Below are 15,008 nucleotides of genomic sequence, written 5' to 3' on the forward strand. Positions count from 1 at the left end.
ATCATCTGGTAAGAGCTGAATAACTCTGAGTCCTACTGAGCAGATCACTCAGCATCCTCTCCATGACCACATGAATTGTTACTCCCATCCTTGTGAGCGACACTCCTTCATGGGATTCTGATCCCATGCAGGACACTCACTCATCCATATGTCCCAGACCCTGTCCAAAGTTAGCATCTCCTGGTGCTTCTACAGCATCTCCACAGCCAGTGTCTACACACCACCCCAGCATCTGTGCATATCCAGTCATCATCACCAGCTGTCCCCCACTCTCCTGATGGTAACCTCCACTCTCCCAGCACAGGCTGCTCCATTCACCAACCTCACATCCGACTGCCTGAGAGATTTGAGAGAGAGAGATGAGAGAGAGAGAGAGACAGAGAGAGAATTAAACTCACACAGACACTGGGAGACTCATCACAGAATCCACACAGATTAGACTCACACAGACACTGGATGTATCATATAAACTCCACCAGATTAAACTCAACAGACACTGGGAGTCATACAAACTCCACACGTTTAACTCACACAGACGCAGAGATCATGCAATCACTATAAACTCACCACACTGATCTCAAACTCACACACAGATACACTAGGGGAAAGAACATGACAAGCTTAAACTCAACACGATTATACAAACACACACAATAACACAAGACACTGGGAGATCATCAATACACACAGATTAAACCACTGGACACAGACTCACTCAGGAGATCATGCAAACTCACACCAGATTAAACTCAGGACAACACTGGGAGATCATACAAACTCCACACATATTAAACCCTCCACAGACACTGGGATCATCATCACACAAACTGCCCCCACACCGAGATTAAACTCCACACAACCACTGGGAGATCATACAAACTCCACACAGATTAAACTCACACAGAGACTGGGAGATCATACAAACTCCACACAGATTAAACTCACACAGACACTGGGAGATGCCGCTGCTCAGAAATGCCTGTATGTGAATTCCTGCAGCTCACAGGAAGGCTGTGATAGCTCTGTGTGCTTCCTCTTCCTGTGTGTCTATGGTACATATGGTGTGCTTCCCCTATCAGAGGTTTATGGGCTGCACATCCCTGCCCTCTATAGTGTTCACTGCATTTTACAGATTATATCTGCATCACAATATCCAGCATTACAGCCCCTGACATGTAACATTTCACAGTATAATGAATGAATATCTTGATCTTCTTAAATATAAATGCATACAATCTGTTTAGGACTATATTAACCCAGTGTCACTGAAACACACAGTATACAAATGACTCTTACCAGAACACACCAGTCCCACATCGTTTCCATGGGAGCAGGGTTGATTCTGTGAGGGTGCTTTGGGACAGAAGCAAATGTGAGATTCGTTGCCTGAACACTGAATCTCCTCTGCCCACACCTGGCCCTCCCCCTGGCCAAACGCAGCTGCCCCCCGCAGCTCTTTAGGAACTCCACAGCCCAGCTCCCTGCACACAACCTCTGCGTCCCGCTGGTCAAAGTCAGCATCACACACCGTGCCCCAGGAGCTCCCATGATGCATCTCTACTCTCCCAGAGCACAGGTCAGCCCCGCCCACCAGCCTGACCTTACGATGGGCTGCAGTTAAACAGGGAATAAAGAGAGAATCATCTGCAATGACTGGCACCTTATTCCAGAGACAACAGTGAGCACAGCTGCATGAATACAGGACTGCACGGCTATTATACATGGAATACAGCAGTGTGATATGAGCCAATCTCACGTCTACGGCAGTGTGAGATGAGCCAATCCCGTATAAACTGCAGCATGTGATGAGCCAATCACATGTAAACTTCTGCTACAGACTTAAACTTTAAAAGAATAAACATTCTGATAGCGTCAGAAAAAGAGAAATACATCAGAAACACAAAGATTCTGCTGTGACTGCGTAAGTGCTGAATTAGTTCAGTGAAAGGAGCAATACAGTAATTTACTTCATAACACCACATTTTAAAATGTAATACTATGTTTTAGTTATGTAATAATATATGCATTTATGAAACTAATATATCCTCATTTAAATCCAAAGTCCTGTGTTGGTATAAGAACATTGGTAAGAGCTGAATAACACTGAGTCCTACCTGAGCAGATCACTCCAGCATCCTCTCCATGATCACAGTCCTGTTCACTCCATCCTAGTGAGCGACACTCCTTCAGTGTGGATTCTGATCCCCCGCAGGACACATCACTCATCCATATTGTCCCAGACCCTGGGCCAAAGCGAGCATCTCCTGGTGCTTCTACAGCATCTCCACAGCCCAGCTGTCTACACACCACCCCAGCATCTGGCATATCCCAGTCATCATCACACACTGTCCCCCACTCTCCCTGATGGTAAACCTCCACTCTCCCAGCACAGGGGCTGCCTCCATTCACCAGCCTCACATCCTCACTGCCTGAGAGAGAGAGAGAGAGAGGGAGAGAGAGGAGAGAGTTTTAACAAGCCTTTATTGCACAACATACAGTCATTGCAACACAAAAGCAGCTAAAATAAGAAATCACCATATCAAAATGAACAACAATACCAAGACACAAAAAACAAACAGATTAAAAAGGGAAAAGGAAAATAGAAGTCGAACAAAGCAATGGAACGCAAGCTTCTACAAAAATAAACCTATGACCATTTGTGACACCCTCATCTTAGTATGTTGTTAAATATTAAATCTCCACCCGCTAGACTACACTCAGCCTCCCCATGGCACCACCTATCCTGAAAAACCCCAGGTCCTGCATCCTACTATTGTACTCAAAGTCAATAGAAACTTGATCTGAAGGAGGCACTGGAACCACCTATCAATCCATAACATGAGAGACAGAGCAACCTCCACTACAGAGTTATGCAGCTATTGCTGCAACACAAGACTGCAGTTCTGAGATGGGAGAAATGGAAATCCTCAACATGATCAGCAGAATAACTGGCTAAGTATAAAGTATATGTATAATAAATATTCTACAATTATATTTTAATTATTTATTAAATATAATTTAATCAATAATTAAATTAGTTGATAGTTTGTCATTATGCCCCATTCTATGCAATTTATTGTTTATGTAATGAGATCACTTGCAATTAGCAGTTGGACCAATCAGGGCTTTTGTTCTTCAGTGTATGGGCTGAAGAGCACAAATCCAGATTTTATCAGTAGCATAAAATATATAGATATTTTAATCCTCCAGGAGACATGGTGCATAGAGATGTATCAACTTACTGTCCCTTAGGCTACAGAGAAATAGTATTGCCATCCCTCAAGCACAGCAATGTCCAGCATGCCAGAGGTTCTGGGGGCATTATAATATGGTACAAGTAGGAGCTTGCAGGCTCAATGAAAATAATCAAAATAGCAGACTTGCATATCTGGCTAAAAATAAGGAATGTCACATCCCTCCAAATCTCACCTATTCCTATGTACAGCATATATACACCCTCTGAATCCCTTTATTACTCAGAGGACATGTTCCTAAATCTCTACACGGAAATCTGCAACTCCCAGGCCCAGGGGAAGGTACTCCTATGTGGAGATTTTAACTCCAGGACAGGTAAACAACTTGACTTTAGTCCTTGGGAAATTGGGAATTTGTCACATATTTGGAGCAACTAATCCATGTCACTCAATAAATTTATCCTTGCAAAATAATTATGACAGAGTAATTCATAAAAATGGTAAGGCACTGTTGAATCTCTGTCAAAGTCTTGGTCTCTATATAATAAATGGGATGATCAGAGGGGACTCTTTAGGTAGATATACTGTACATACAGTTCAGCTCTTGGTAACAGTGTAGTAAACTATGCCATCACGGACCTAAACCCCTCCTCCATAAATGCATTCACTGTCAGACCACAAACACCCTTATCAGATCACAGTCAGATCACTGAGCTCATAAAGAGAACACAGCAGTCCAACACACATACATAACCTCAATTCTTTCTACAGATGGGCTCCAAACAGCACACAATTGGTACAACAAAGAGGCAATTGGCAGTGATTAAATAAAAATTCTAATAGAAATATTTCAAAACACACAGTATCAACCCTCAAAATAAGGTGTAGACCTGGCCATAATTTACTTGAATAATTTTTTTAAGTAGCTAAAAAATCCAAGTTAAAAACCACAAATATGAAAAATGATAATAAGAATGTAATGAAAAATGGTTTGATGAGGAATGTAAAACTATGAGAAAAAAGCTGAGAACCAAAAACATAAAAATCCCAAAAACCAAGATTTACGCCTAAGATACTGTGAAACACTCAAACAATATAAACAAACAATTAAAAATAAAAGACTGGAACACATCAGCACGCAACTAAACGGAAATGAACAGTCAATAAACCAAACATGGAAAAAACTACGGCACACAGTGCTGTACATAAACATCTTATAGATAAACCTGGTTCTTATGTAGTACCACTGTTTATAGATTCTCAATAATGTTTAGCCTGGTTTACCATGGGTGTAAACCCCAAGTTTTTGCTGAGAATTGAAAAGGATATGCCCCCAGCAGTGTCTGCAGGAACACAGGCACACCACTAGGTTGTGCTCTATTACCCTGGCTTTGTACGCTGTGACACAAGCTCTGCCAGTGAGGCCGGTCACATGACTGAATAAGCAGATGGCACTTGTGTGACAGTGCATCATAACATGCCCCCCCCGCACCCATCGACAAAATCGGGCGACACCAACGGTCGACAGCACCGGGTATCACCAACCCTAGTGACGCCACAGGTGCTAAAGCCCCTACAGAATGCAGGTGCACACTTTGGCCACAAGGTGGAGAAAACCCCTTCACTTTCTCAGACATAAGAACTGTTTTGCTGCACTGAAAATAGGAAATGAGAATGCTGTGAGTGAGATGGTATTAAAAACCTGAGATTTGACATTTGCAGATATCTCAAGTGGAGTACAGACACAGATCTATTCAAAATGTAATCAGCCTTACCAGGGTCTACTTTCTACAGAAACTGAGAGCATTAGAAGTAGACTGGAATACCAAGCGTGTTTATTGCAGTTCAGTACTAAGACTTTTCACCTTCTGTTGCATTTCCTGGCTGAATGGTCACTCAGACATGAACCTCAGTAAACTCCTGTGCATCGTAAAACGCTGGCTGTGCAGAGTACGGCTCCTCAAAAGACACAGACGAGCAACAGGAGACCATTCTTCCTACCAAGCTCAGTGCACCTTTATAATAACTCATTTATCAGTGAAAAGGGAGATTTATCTGGAATGAATTTTAACCATTTAATGATATTAAGTACAGCCCTGGGCGTATGTAGATGTACATTATACTGTTTTAATATTTAACATTAGTGACGGTGATGTTATGCACTTATTGTACATTACTTTGAATAAAAGTGTCTTCCAATTAAATGTCATGTAATGTTTTCAGTGAAATGGTATGTTTCCACAATGAGGATTAAACATGAATTTGAATTGTTAGCTTATATATATATATTTTTTTATTTGACGTTAGTAGTTCAGCTCTACAAAATTCCTGTTTAACAATCACTTTTATACTTTTAGCGTTCATCCTATGGAGTATGTCCTCATTATATTTCTTGTGCAATTTCAATAATTATTTAATTTGAAAATTTTGCATGTTTTTAAATTGATAGTAAAATATTACATGAAAAATGCCACATATTCAAACTTATGTGAGTTTCAAATAAAATATTTTCCATTTGCAGCCGTAAACAGCGGTGGAGAATATTATCTGTTCAGAGTGTTATTTGAAAAGAATTACACAGGAAGTCTGACTCTGGATCAATGTTGCTTCAGTCCTGCTTTTGAAGTTGAGGTTTGAGCAGGTGTTACCACTGATGCGCTAACATGTGCCAAGTTTTTTTTCTTTTCTTTTTAAAGTTGCTGTAATAAGTTTCATGAGATGAGAGCATTTTAATAAGTGCAATATATTATTAATGTGCTGCCATAAAGGCATCAAATGTATCACTGAAGAGAGTACGTCACATTTCCGTTGTGCCTTCCGTTATAACGCACTAAAGACGGAAGAGTTCTTATAAAAATAAACTAACAAAAAGCAACTTACAACTACAAAAAGTGAAAATATTAATTAGGCCAACTTATGATATAAATTTCATGCAAACATCAGGTATTTCTGGGAACGCCAACTAATACCTGGACTGTTTCATGACTATCAGGTGCCAAATTACATAGACACGGAAACGATAAAAACAATATTTGAAAAAGATCTTTATATTCACATATATTTATATTTACTAAAACACAAACATGATCAAACAAAAAACTTTATCTTGGCTGGATTATTCAAATATCATGTTTTATATACCAGTGAATCAAATACAGAAACATTTCCTAAATAATTAATAATAAAATTAGTTTAATGAAAGCTTCATGAATGATGCAGAGAAATATTACTACAGTAAACTCTGGTGTTTAGAGACGGCCTGGAGCCCTGCCCTGCCTGGAGAGCTGCCCCTCTGACCCCTTGGCCCTGACCCCCAGTCTCTGAGCCCTGACTGGGTGTGGAGAAGCTGAAGAGGAGGATAAAGCTGGTACTCACTGACTGTGGAGAGCAGGAGCAGGGAGGATAGCGAGAGAAAGAACAGACATCTCTCCATCTTCAGCGCAAACAAACCAAACCTTCCTCAGAGCAGAGTGGATGCTCACACCTTCACCTCTGAGCTCTCAGAGAGACTGAGCCCTGTGCACACACCCGGCCCCCCTCTGAGAGAGCACACTCTTTCCCCCCCACCAATCACACTCACTGCTGCCTTATAAGAGCACTGCAGGAACACTTCAAACAGCCACAGTGACAAATCAGCGCACGCCATTTACATTTTCTCCATATATTCCAACTCTGCGTCACTGCAGGCTGTCAGAACTCCTCCCACCAGAAGACCCCGCCCCTGTGACACACTGCGCTGACAGACACAGAAGAAGAAAGCGGCTCGTTTCTAAAAAGGATGGAGTATTCAGTGCAGTGTTTGGCTGTGCAGTCTGAAACCCAGTGCAGTCTTGGGCCTTTAGGAAAAACAAAAACCTGGTGAGAGAGAAATGGGGGGTGGACCATTGGAAAGAACTGATCATTTAGTCCACCCCCCAGAGAGACACCCATCCGTCACACATCCACCATGTACAGTTGAAACCGCAAAGATTTTGATTTTCATTTGGACTTTTGTAAATTGATCATAACTGTGATTGTGTTGGTTTATTTTCAGATTTGAATGTTTTTGTATGAGGCCTGTTCAGGTGATGATCTTCTAATGAGTGCAATAATTAAAAACAATAAAAGACAAAGTGCAGTCTGAAATTCTATGCAGCAAAGCCCTGATGCATTTTGTTTAAAAAACGATAATATTCCTGATACATTTTCAGTGTAAATGCAAATGCATAAAGCAAATAAAAGACATGAAAATAGGATGTAATAACACAGCGAAAGACTGAATTTTAGTGAAAATATGCATTTTTATTAAAGGTTTAAAAAGAATAATTATGACAATGAAACCCAGCAGACTGACCAACCCTCTACACTCATTTTAACAAGAAAAATAAGGATTTTAGTTTTTCTTTCCATGGAGAAATGTAGGTTCTACAACAAGACATTTGTTAATACTGCAATATTTAACAAAATATAAGTCTTCTATGGGTTCAATTCATAGTGAAACATTTAACACACAAAGCCAGTGCTGTGTGTTAACAGTGAAATCTTACCTGAGGGTCTGTCCCGGGTGGAGCAGCGGTGGCAGACTGGGGAGGAGTGCTCTGTTTGGTGGGGGTACTGGGGACAGGCCTCAGGGCTGCAGGGGGGTGGGTGGATTACCTTATGGAGGAGCGGGATGATGGGCAGTTGGGTCCCTCTCATCCTCCACATAATCATAGTCCTCATCCTTCACGTGCAGCTCTTCCTCCTGAGGAGTCCAAGCTGGTCCCGCAGCACTCAGACTGAGTGGCCACTCCCCCGTTCAGCTCTCCTGCAGCGCACTGACGCACAGCACGCGCATTATTCCGCTCGCCGCACTGATCATACCGCTGCATCTTTCCAATGAGCAACATAAGCATCGTACCGACGGACGTTACCAATTCAGCTGATTTAATCAACTAGAACAAGGCACCCTTTGGGCGTTGCAACCTTTTTCCTTGACCCTCCCCTGACCCTCCCCTGACCCCTGAGGCTTCTGCCCCTCTGTACTGCTTTCACCCAGAGCCTCCCCTGATCCCCCTTGACCCTGTGGCCCCACCCCTTAAAAACATCCTGTGCAAAGGGCAGACCTCGTATGCAGCGTCTATGTATGTCTATGAGCAAAAAAGACTATTCGGACGCAGCCTTTTTGTTTAATGGATCCTGTCCAGCGTTTTCAGTTCCTTCTCTGGTGTGTGGTGTAACTCTTACCGTTGGTACGGTGGAAAGTAGTTCCGGATGACAGTAGTTCCGGATTCCAAAATAAAAAGTAAAACTGCCGATAATTTATTTAACATTAAAAATGAAATGATGGAAAACTCTATATGCATTGGGCGGCCCCCTGAACATTTTTTTGGGGGACTGGAGGAATGTGGATCGGAGGAGTGGTGGGACACACACACAAACACACAAACCACTCTCCAATTATAGTAATAGGATTAGTCAGCTTATAATGCTTTTCACTCAGAAGTCTCAGTTGAATGGCAGATAGCAATCTGTACGCTTCATCACAATGCTTAATGAACAAGCTACCATCTGACTTGCGCCAATACTTTCCATATTTACACCCAAAACTCCTGCGCATAGAAAAAATTATATTTATAGCCACTTAGCAGATATTATAAATACTTCACATTGCTTCACATTTTGCTTTAAAATAAAATAAAGGTGGCTACCAATACAGCTAAAAAGCGGCCCATCTGCGTAATTGTCAACAACAACTTAAATTCAACAAGCTAAGAACTTGAGCAGCAGGCTTTTTATCCTCGTTATCCTTCTTCACCACGTGCGCAATCGTGAGCTTTCACCACAGATAAATATTAGCAAAATACTTACGGATCAGTGGACATCGATTACCTGTATCGTTGCAAAATAAATTGTGAAAAAAATCGTTAAAATTTGCCGCTAACTTCACGGAGCTGCTGCACTGACAGATTTCCCGGAAGTCTCCTTCGACTTTACCGCCGTCGGAACTGTAATGACGTCATTGAGAAAAGAAAATCTGAGCACCGATTGGCCAGCCCAGGGAAGGGAAAATGAAGAAAAGCCTGCAGACTACATAAACGTTTTCTGGGAAGTTCAGTGCAGTTATTCGACATAAAGCACTATCTGTTTCATACTTCACCACAACTACAGTACTTTCTAAAACGATTATGCTTTTAAGAAAATAGGCCCTACGCAAATATTGACTATATAGTTTCAAAGAACGGTGAGTATCTGTAGAACTCATGCTGGGAGCCTCCAAAAGACTGTCAAAGACTGAGTTTTCGTCATTGCTAAGAAAATGCGGTCTTGTTTCGGAACACATTGGGCTACAGTTTGTGCAACGCTGCTGAAATGATCGGTACAGAAATCAAAGCTTCCGTCTCGCATATTTGTGGTGTGTCAGACACAGCTGTGACCTCGTGCTGATGGATATTTGCGGTGAGATGGTACTCTGTCAGCACGTGGTGCTGAATGGACAGCGGTCACTCCTGTGTCCGGGCTGAGTTATATGACCTTTGGATTGAAATAGTGCTGCAGTAAATAATGCACCCGTTATATTTGGAATCAGTGAAAATATACCACACAATAAACTGATATCGTGCTCTAAAAGTGGAACTTATTATGATAAGATTTATATTTTATAAGCACCCAGGCATGGAATTGACACCACCCTGTATGCCAGAGTATAATTGTTTACAGTCTCTGGTATAAACACAAACACAACCCTGCTGCATTTGTTTATTTCAAACATACACGCACTCGCGTAGGTATAGCCGTTATTTTCCTGCCACAGGAAGCTACAGAACTGCTGTAAAATACCAGGGCATATCTTACTTATCTGATTACCTCTAGAAAAAAATAAAAATAGCAGACACTGTGGCTCATAGCCTTCCGACGCGAGCGCGTGATCAAAGCACAGAAACCACGTGATCGTCTCCTACCCGCAGCTCCTCTGCAGAGGAGAGAAAAACTTGGCACTGAAATGCAGATGAATGAGACGTACACGATAACCAGTACAACTTCCGGCAACGTTCGGATACTCTGCGATGCTGGAGGGGGTTGAAGTCCCACAGTCAGTGTCACAGTTAAATGTTTAACTTTCGCAGCTTTTCAGGTCAGGTTAGGTCATGTAGGCCTATCAGAGTCATGCTGATTTCTCTCAGAAAGTACACCTCAGGCAACACATTCTGTGTGTAAATTATATTGCAGTTAATATTTCATACTTATTTAGGAGTTCGAGTTACAGCATCCACTTCAGGTTTTCAGAGATCTTCTTCAACACAATATCTTTAAACAGTGTTTAGGAGAGGGAGCTTGTTGGTATCTGGGGGCCATTTTGTGGTTGATTATGAGACTTGTTGACCTCAAAATACAACTAAACTCAAACTGTGATCACTGGGCTCTTCTTCCTCCCTCATCATCTTCCTCACTGTGTGGGGGGACCACATGTGTCTGACCTCTGCCACCTTGTTTGAGCTGACATCTGCAATTCTTTCAAGATGGAGTCCTCAGGCACATTAGGCAATCCTTTCCCCAGACAACCCTCCCCCGCTCCCCACTCCCCCCAATCACACAGAGGAGACAAACAGCAGGAGGACTCGGTGACTCAAACATGATGTCAGAGGAAAGGGAATATTCACACTGCATTTTGCTCCTGAGTTGAACCTCTCTGGGGTCAAACTCATTACATTACATTACATTATAGGCATTTAGCAGACGCTCTTATCCAGAGCGACGTACAACAAGTGCATAGGTTTCATGATGTAGAGGCGCAAAAGAAACACTAGAGTGAAGTAAGGATCGTAGTGCCAGAAGTGACCACATCGATCAGGACTCCAACCCTGTAGAGTAAGCTTGTTCAGCAAGCAAGAATCCTACCAAGTACAAACTAAGACTTGAATCACACCTAATCATACAAAAACAATCCTGCCAGATACACTAACATAATCAAATTATCCTAGCTAGATACAGTGAGCTGAACTATAGGCTAGAGAGGGGTGGGGAGAGGTGCAGCCTGAAGAGATGAGTCTTCAGTCTGCGTTTGAAAGTGGTGAGATTCTCTGCTGTTCTGACCGTCACGGGGAGGTCATTCCACCAGCGAGGGGCCAGGACAGACAGCAGACGGGAGCGGGAAGTGCAGACGCGAAGAGGGGGAGGTGCCAAGCGTCCAGAGGTGGCCGAACGGAGAGGTCTGGCTGGCGTGTAGGGTCTGATGATCCTCTGAATGTACCCTGGTGCTGACCCCTTAGCTGCCTGGTATGCAAGCACCAAGGACTTAAATTTGATGCGAGCCATAACAGGCAGCCAGTGGAGGTCAGTGAGCAGGGGGTGACATGGGAATGTCTGGGGAGGTTGTAGACCAGACGCGCTGCAGCATTCTGGATGAGCTGCAGGGGTCTGATGGCGGATGCTGGCAGACCAGCCAGTAGCGAGTTGCAGTAGTCCAAGCGGACAGGACCATCGCTTGAACCAGGAGCTGGGTTGCGTAGGTGGTGAGGAAGGGGCGGATTCTCCGGATGTTGTACAGGAAGAACCTGCACGTTCGACTCACCGCCGTGATGTTCTGGGAGAGGGACAGTCTGTTGTCCATCACCACTCCAAGGTTTTTTGCGGTGGGTGATGATGACACCACAGTGTCCCCCAGGGAAATAGAAAAGTCGAGAAGGTTAGAGGATGGAGCAGGGATGAAGATCATCTCCGTCTTGCCTGGGTTCAGCTTAAGATGGTGGTTATCCATCCAGCTCTGGATGTCCCTCAGGCAAGCAGAGATGCGAGCAGAGACCCGAGTGTCAGAGGGCGGGAAGGAGAGAAAGAGTTGGGTGTCATCGGCATAACAATGATAACATAAAACATAAAAACTCCTATCATCTGTAGGCCTGGATGGGTGACCTTGCTCTTCTGAACCATGCATTAAATTAATATACACGGGCAGTCTATTTTACCATAGTTTAATACCTCAGGCAATAATCTGCTCTTTTTTTTTTTCTTTTTTTACCTCACTTGCTCTTAGTTTTGGCTGACAGTGAAACATGACCTCTGCTGACCCCATCTGGACACAGGTATGTACTGCATCAGCCAAATCAGGGCAGGGCAGGCTACATCAGGGCGTATCATACAGACATAGAGACTTAAACATTAAAACCAGGCGAGGCGAGTTGAATGTTAGCTGTGCAGTTTATTTATTTAATTAGTGGCCTCACATGGCTCTCATACCTTTTGTTTTTGCATTGTTGGAGGGTATAGTTACGTGGCAAATGCCATACATTAACACAGACAGTGGTGGAATGGTCATTGGCCACAGGTAGTTTCTCTCACCTGGAGGTCCAGGTACCACAAACATCTGACCACCAACTCATCCCCTACATCTGAGTGGTTACACACCTTTAATTCCCCTCAAGCTGATTCCCCAGGTTGTCATTACAAAAGAGAATTGAGCAATGAATTAAATGTCTGATAGGAATTGGACATTGAGGCAATAGAGCATGAGTTTGGGGCAGATGGGGTAACATGAACAAAGGGACAGAGTGTGGCACAGTGGGTAAGGAACTGCGCTTGTAACCGAAAGGTCGCAGGTTCGATTCCCGGGTAAGGACACTGCCGTTGTACCCTTGAGTAAGGTACTTAACCTTCATTGCTTCAGTATATATATCCAGCTGTATAAATGGATACAATGTAAAATGCTATGTAAAAAGTCGCTCTGGATAAGAGCGTCTGCTAAATGCCTGTAATGTAATGTAATTAATATCCCAATGTCTGGTAATGGTAGATGCTGGCAGGACTTGCATATTTTCACCACTAGATGTCAGTAAACTCACACTAAAATCCCAGTTCAGTGACCACATGGAAATGCCAGCAATAGGGACATTACCAGCCTTCTGTTCACAGTATTTCAGCAGGTCAAGAGAAATGATCAAATAACAGCTAGAAAATTCTCAACAGGCCAGAAGCGGTCAACTATCAGCTGCTTACAACTGGTGTACAGAAAGGCATCTCACGGTATGCAAAGCTATTTTGGGCATAATGTGGTGTAAGAGGGTAAATAATAATAATAATAATAATAATAATAAGTAAATAATAAGTAATCATCTAAACATGGAAAGCACCTAATCAATTTACTTCAAAACGAAGCAAACTGTTCATCTGAAGCAAATGTTCATTCAGGTTTGTAGGTTTTCACTGTGTGCATAAGCAGCTGCACTAGGCTGATCAGGAACATGCAGAATTCAAATTGGTACGGATTCCTGCTCATGTAGGAGTACTTGGCAATGAGCTGGCAGATAAATGAGCAAAAAAAGCTTTGAAATCAAGCGATATGCAGTTTCGGGTCAGTATTAGCTAATCAAAAGCCAAAGCGTCATTTTAAAAAGAGGTATCACCTTGTGTGGAACAGAGAAAGCAAGGGTTGGCATTTATTTGCGGACTAAAACTTGCTCACACAGGATTTAATAGCACACTGCATATTATTAAGAAGCACAAATCAATTAGGTGTGAATTTTTGTGGGGAAGAAGAGACTATTTTTCCACATCATTACTGATTATAGAAAATACAGGAGAGAAAGTGGAATTTTGGAAGTTTACAAGAGATAGTGGAGGAATGCAATGTTTACAAAATGTAGAGGAAATCTACAGGGATGGAGGAATCAATTTTTTTCTCCATACATTACATAAAAGCGATGTAATCTGTAAATCTCCTCAGTTGACACTCCAGGTCAGTGGATGGCGGTAATGCACCCTTTGCTGTTTTCAAACTGCCATTAAAATGAACAAAGATTAAGAAGAAGAAGAAGAAGAAGAAGAAGAACTGCAGAGTACAGAATTGGAAAACAAGGTGGAGCATGTGTAACATTCATTAAGGATACTTTAGCATATAGAAGAGTAAACATTCCAAATGAGTACGAGTGTATAGTGATAGAAATGTGTAGTCCCAGAGGAGATATCAAATTAGTCCATTTTTATAATCCTTGTAAGAAGCTGTCAATGCAAATATTTCATTTCGAGAACATATTGATAGAAGAGAAATATGGTGTGGAGATTTTAATTCTCACTATACTCTATGGGGCAGTGAACATACTGACACAAATGGAGAAGTAGTTGAAGAACTAATCGAGGAGAGATCACTTACTTGTCTCAATGATGAAAGAGGTACTAGGGTGGATGTTACAAGAAATTCAGTTTCATTTCTAGATCTTACCTTAGTCTCTGGGAATATGAGTAATTCATGTGAATGGAATGTAAAGAATGATTCTAACATACGGAATGATCACTTTCCGATATTATGCTCTATGAATTTTGATATGTATGTACAGGAAGGTAACATAATAGAAAGATGGTGTTTTCCTAAAGCTGACTGGGAAAAATTTAGAGAATGTATTGAATACACTGAAAGAATATATTAGTGCTGCATCAATATGCATTCCTAAGAGCACAGTGAATGGTAAAAGAAACTGGTTCCATGGTGCAATGATGAATGTAAAAATGCTATAAAAGAAAGAAATCATGCATTCAGAGTATTAAGAAATCATTTGAGTCAATATAATCTGATTGATTATCAAAGGAAGAGAGCTGTGGCACGAAAAATGATTAAGTCATCCGAGAAGAATGCATGGAGGCAATTCTGCTGCTCCATTAGCAGAAGAAAAGAATTGGGTGACATTTGGTCAATGATTAAAAAGATGAGTGGGGAAAAAAAAATCTGTTAAAATCCCAGTGTTGATAGATGGAGAATATCTGGCAATTACAAATAAGGAAAAGGCTGATCTATTGGGTAAGAAGTTTGCAAGTGTACATATTGGAAGTCATTTAGATGAGATACATAAACAACGAAAAGATGAAATT

At 42.0% G+C, this 15,008-nt stretch overlaps 1 protein-coding gene across 20 annotated transcripts in view; it reads right to left on the reverse strand.

Moving 5' to 3' along the window:
• LOC135249291 (deleted in malignant brain tumors 1 protein-like) overlaps positions 1-9,155 on the reverse strand; it is an 82,274-nt gene extending 73,119 nt beyond the window's left edge. For 3 of the 20 annotated variants that reach the window (XM_064324776.1, XM_064324778.1, XM_064324779.1), the window contains exons 1-3: positions 6,570-7,669; positions 2,115-2,429; positions 1,297-1,611 (exon numbers count right to left, since the gene is read on the reverse strand). In XM_064324776.1, coding sequence (XP_064180846.1) covers positions 1,297-1,611; positions 2,115-2,429; positions 6,570-6,627 — 688 coding nt within the window. In that variant the 5' untranslated portion in view covers positions 6,628-7,669. The other 17 variants (XM_064324782.1, XM_064324777.1, XM_064324775.1 and 14 more) reach the window with 10 other exon arrangements.
• Between the last annotated feature and the right edge of the window lie 5,853 nt (positions 9,156-15,008).

The sequence above is a fragment of the Anguilla rostrata genome, chromosome 2 (genome assembly GCF_018555375.3).
Source record: "Anguilla rostrata isolate EN2019 chromosome 2, ASM1855537v3, whole genome shotgun sequence".
Taxonomy (NCBI): Eukaryota; Metazoa; Chordata; class Actinopteri; order Anguilliformes; family Anguillidae; genus Anguilla; species Anguilla rostrata.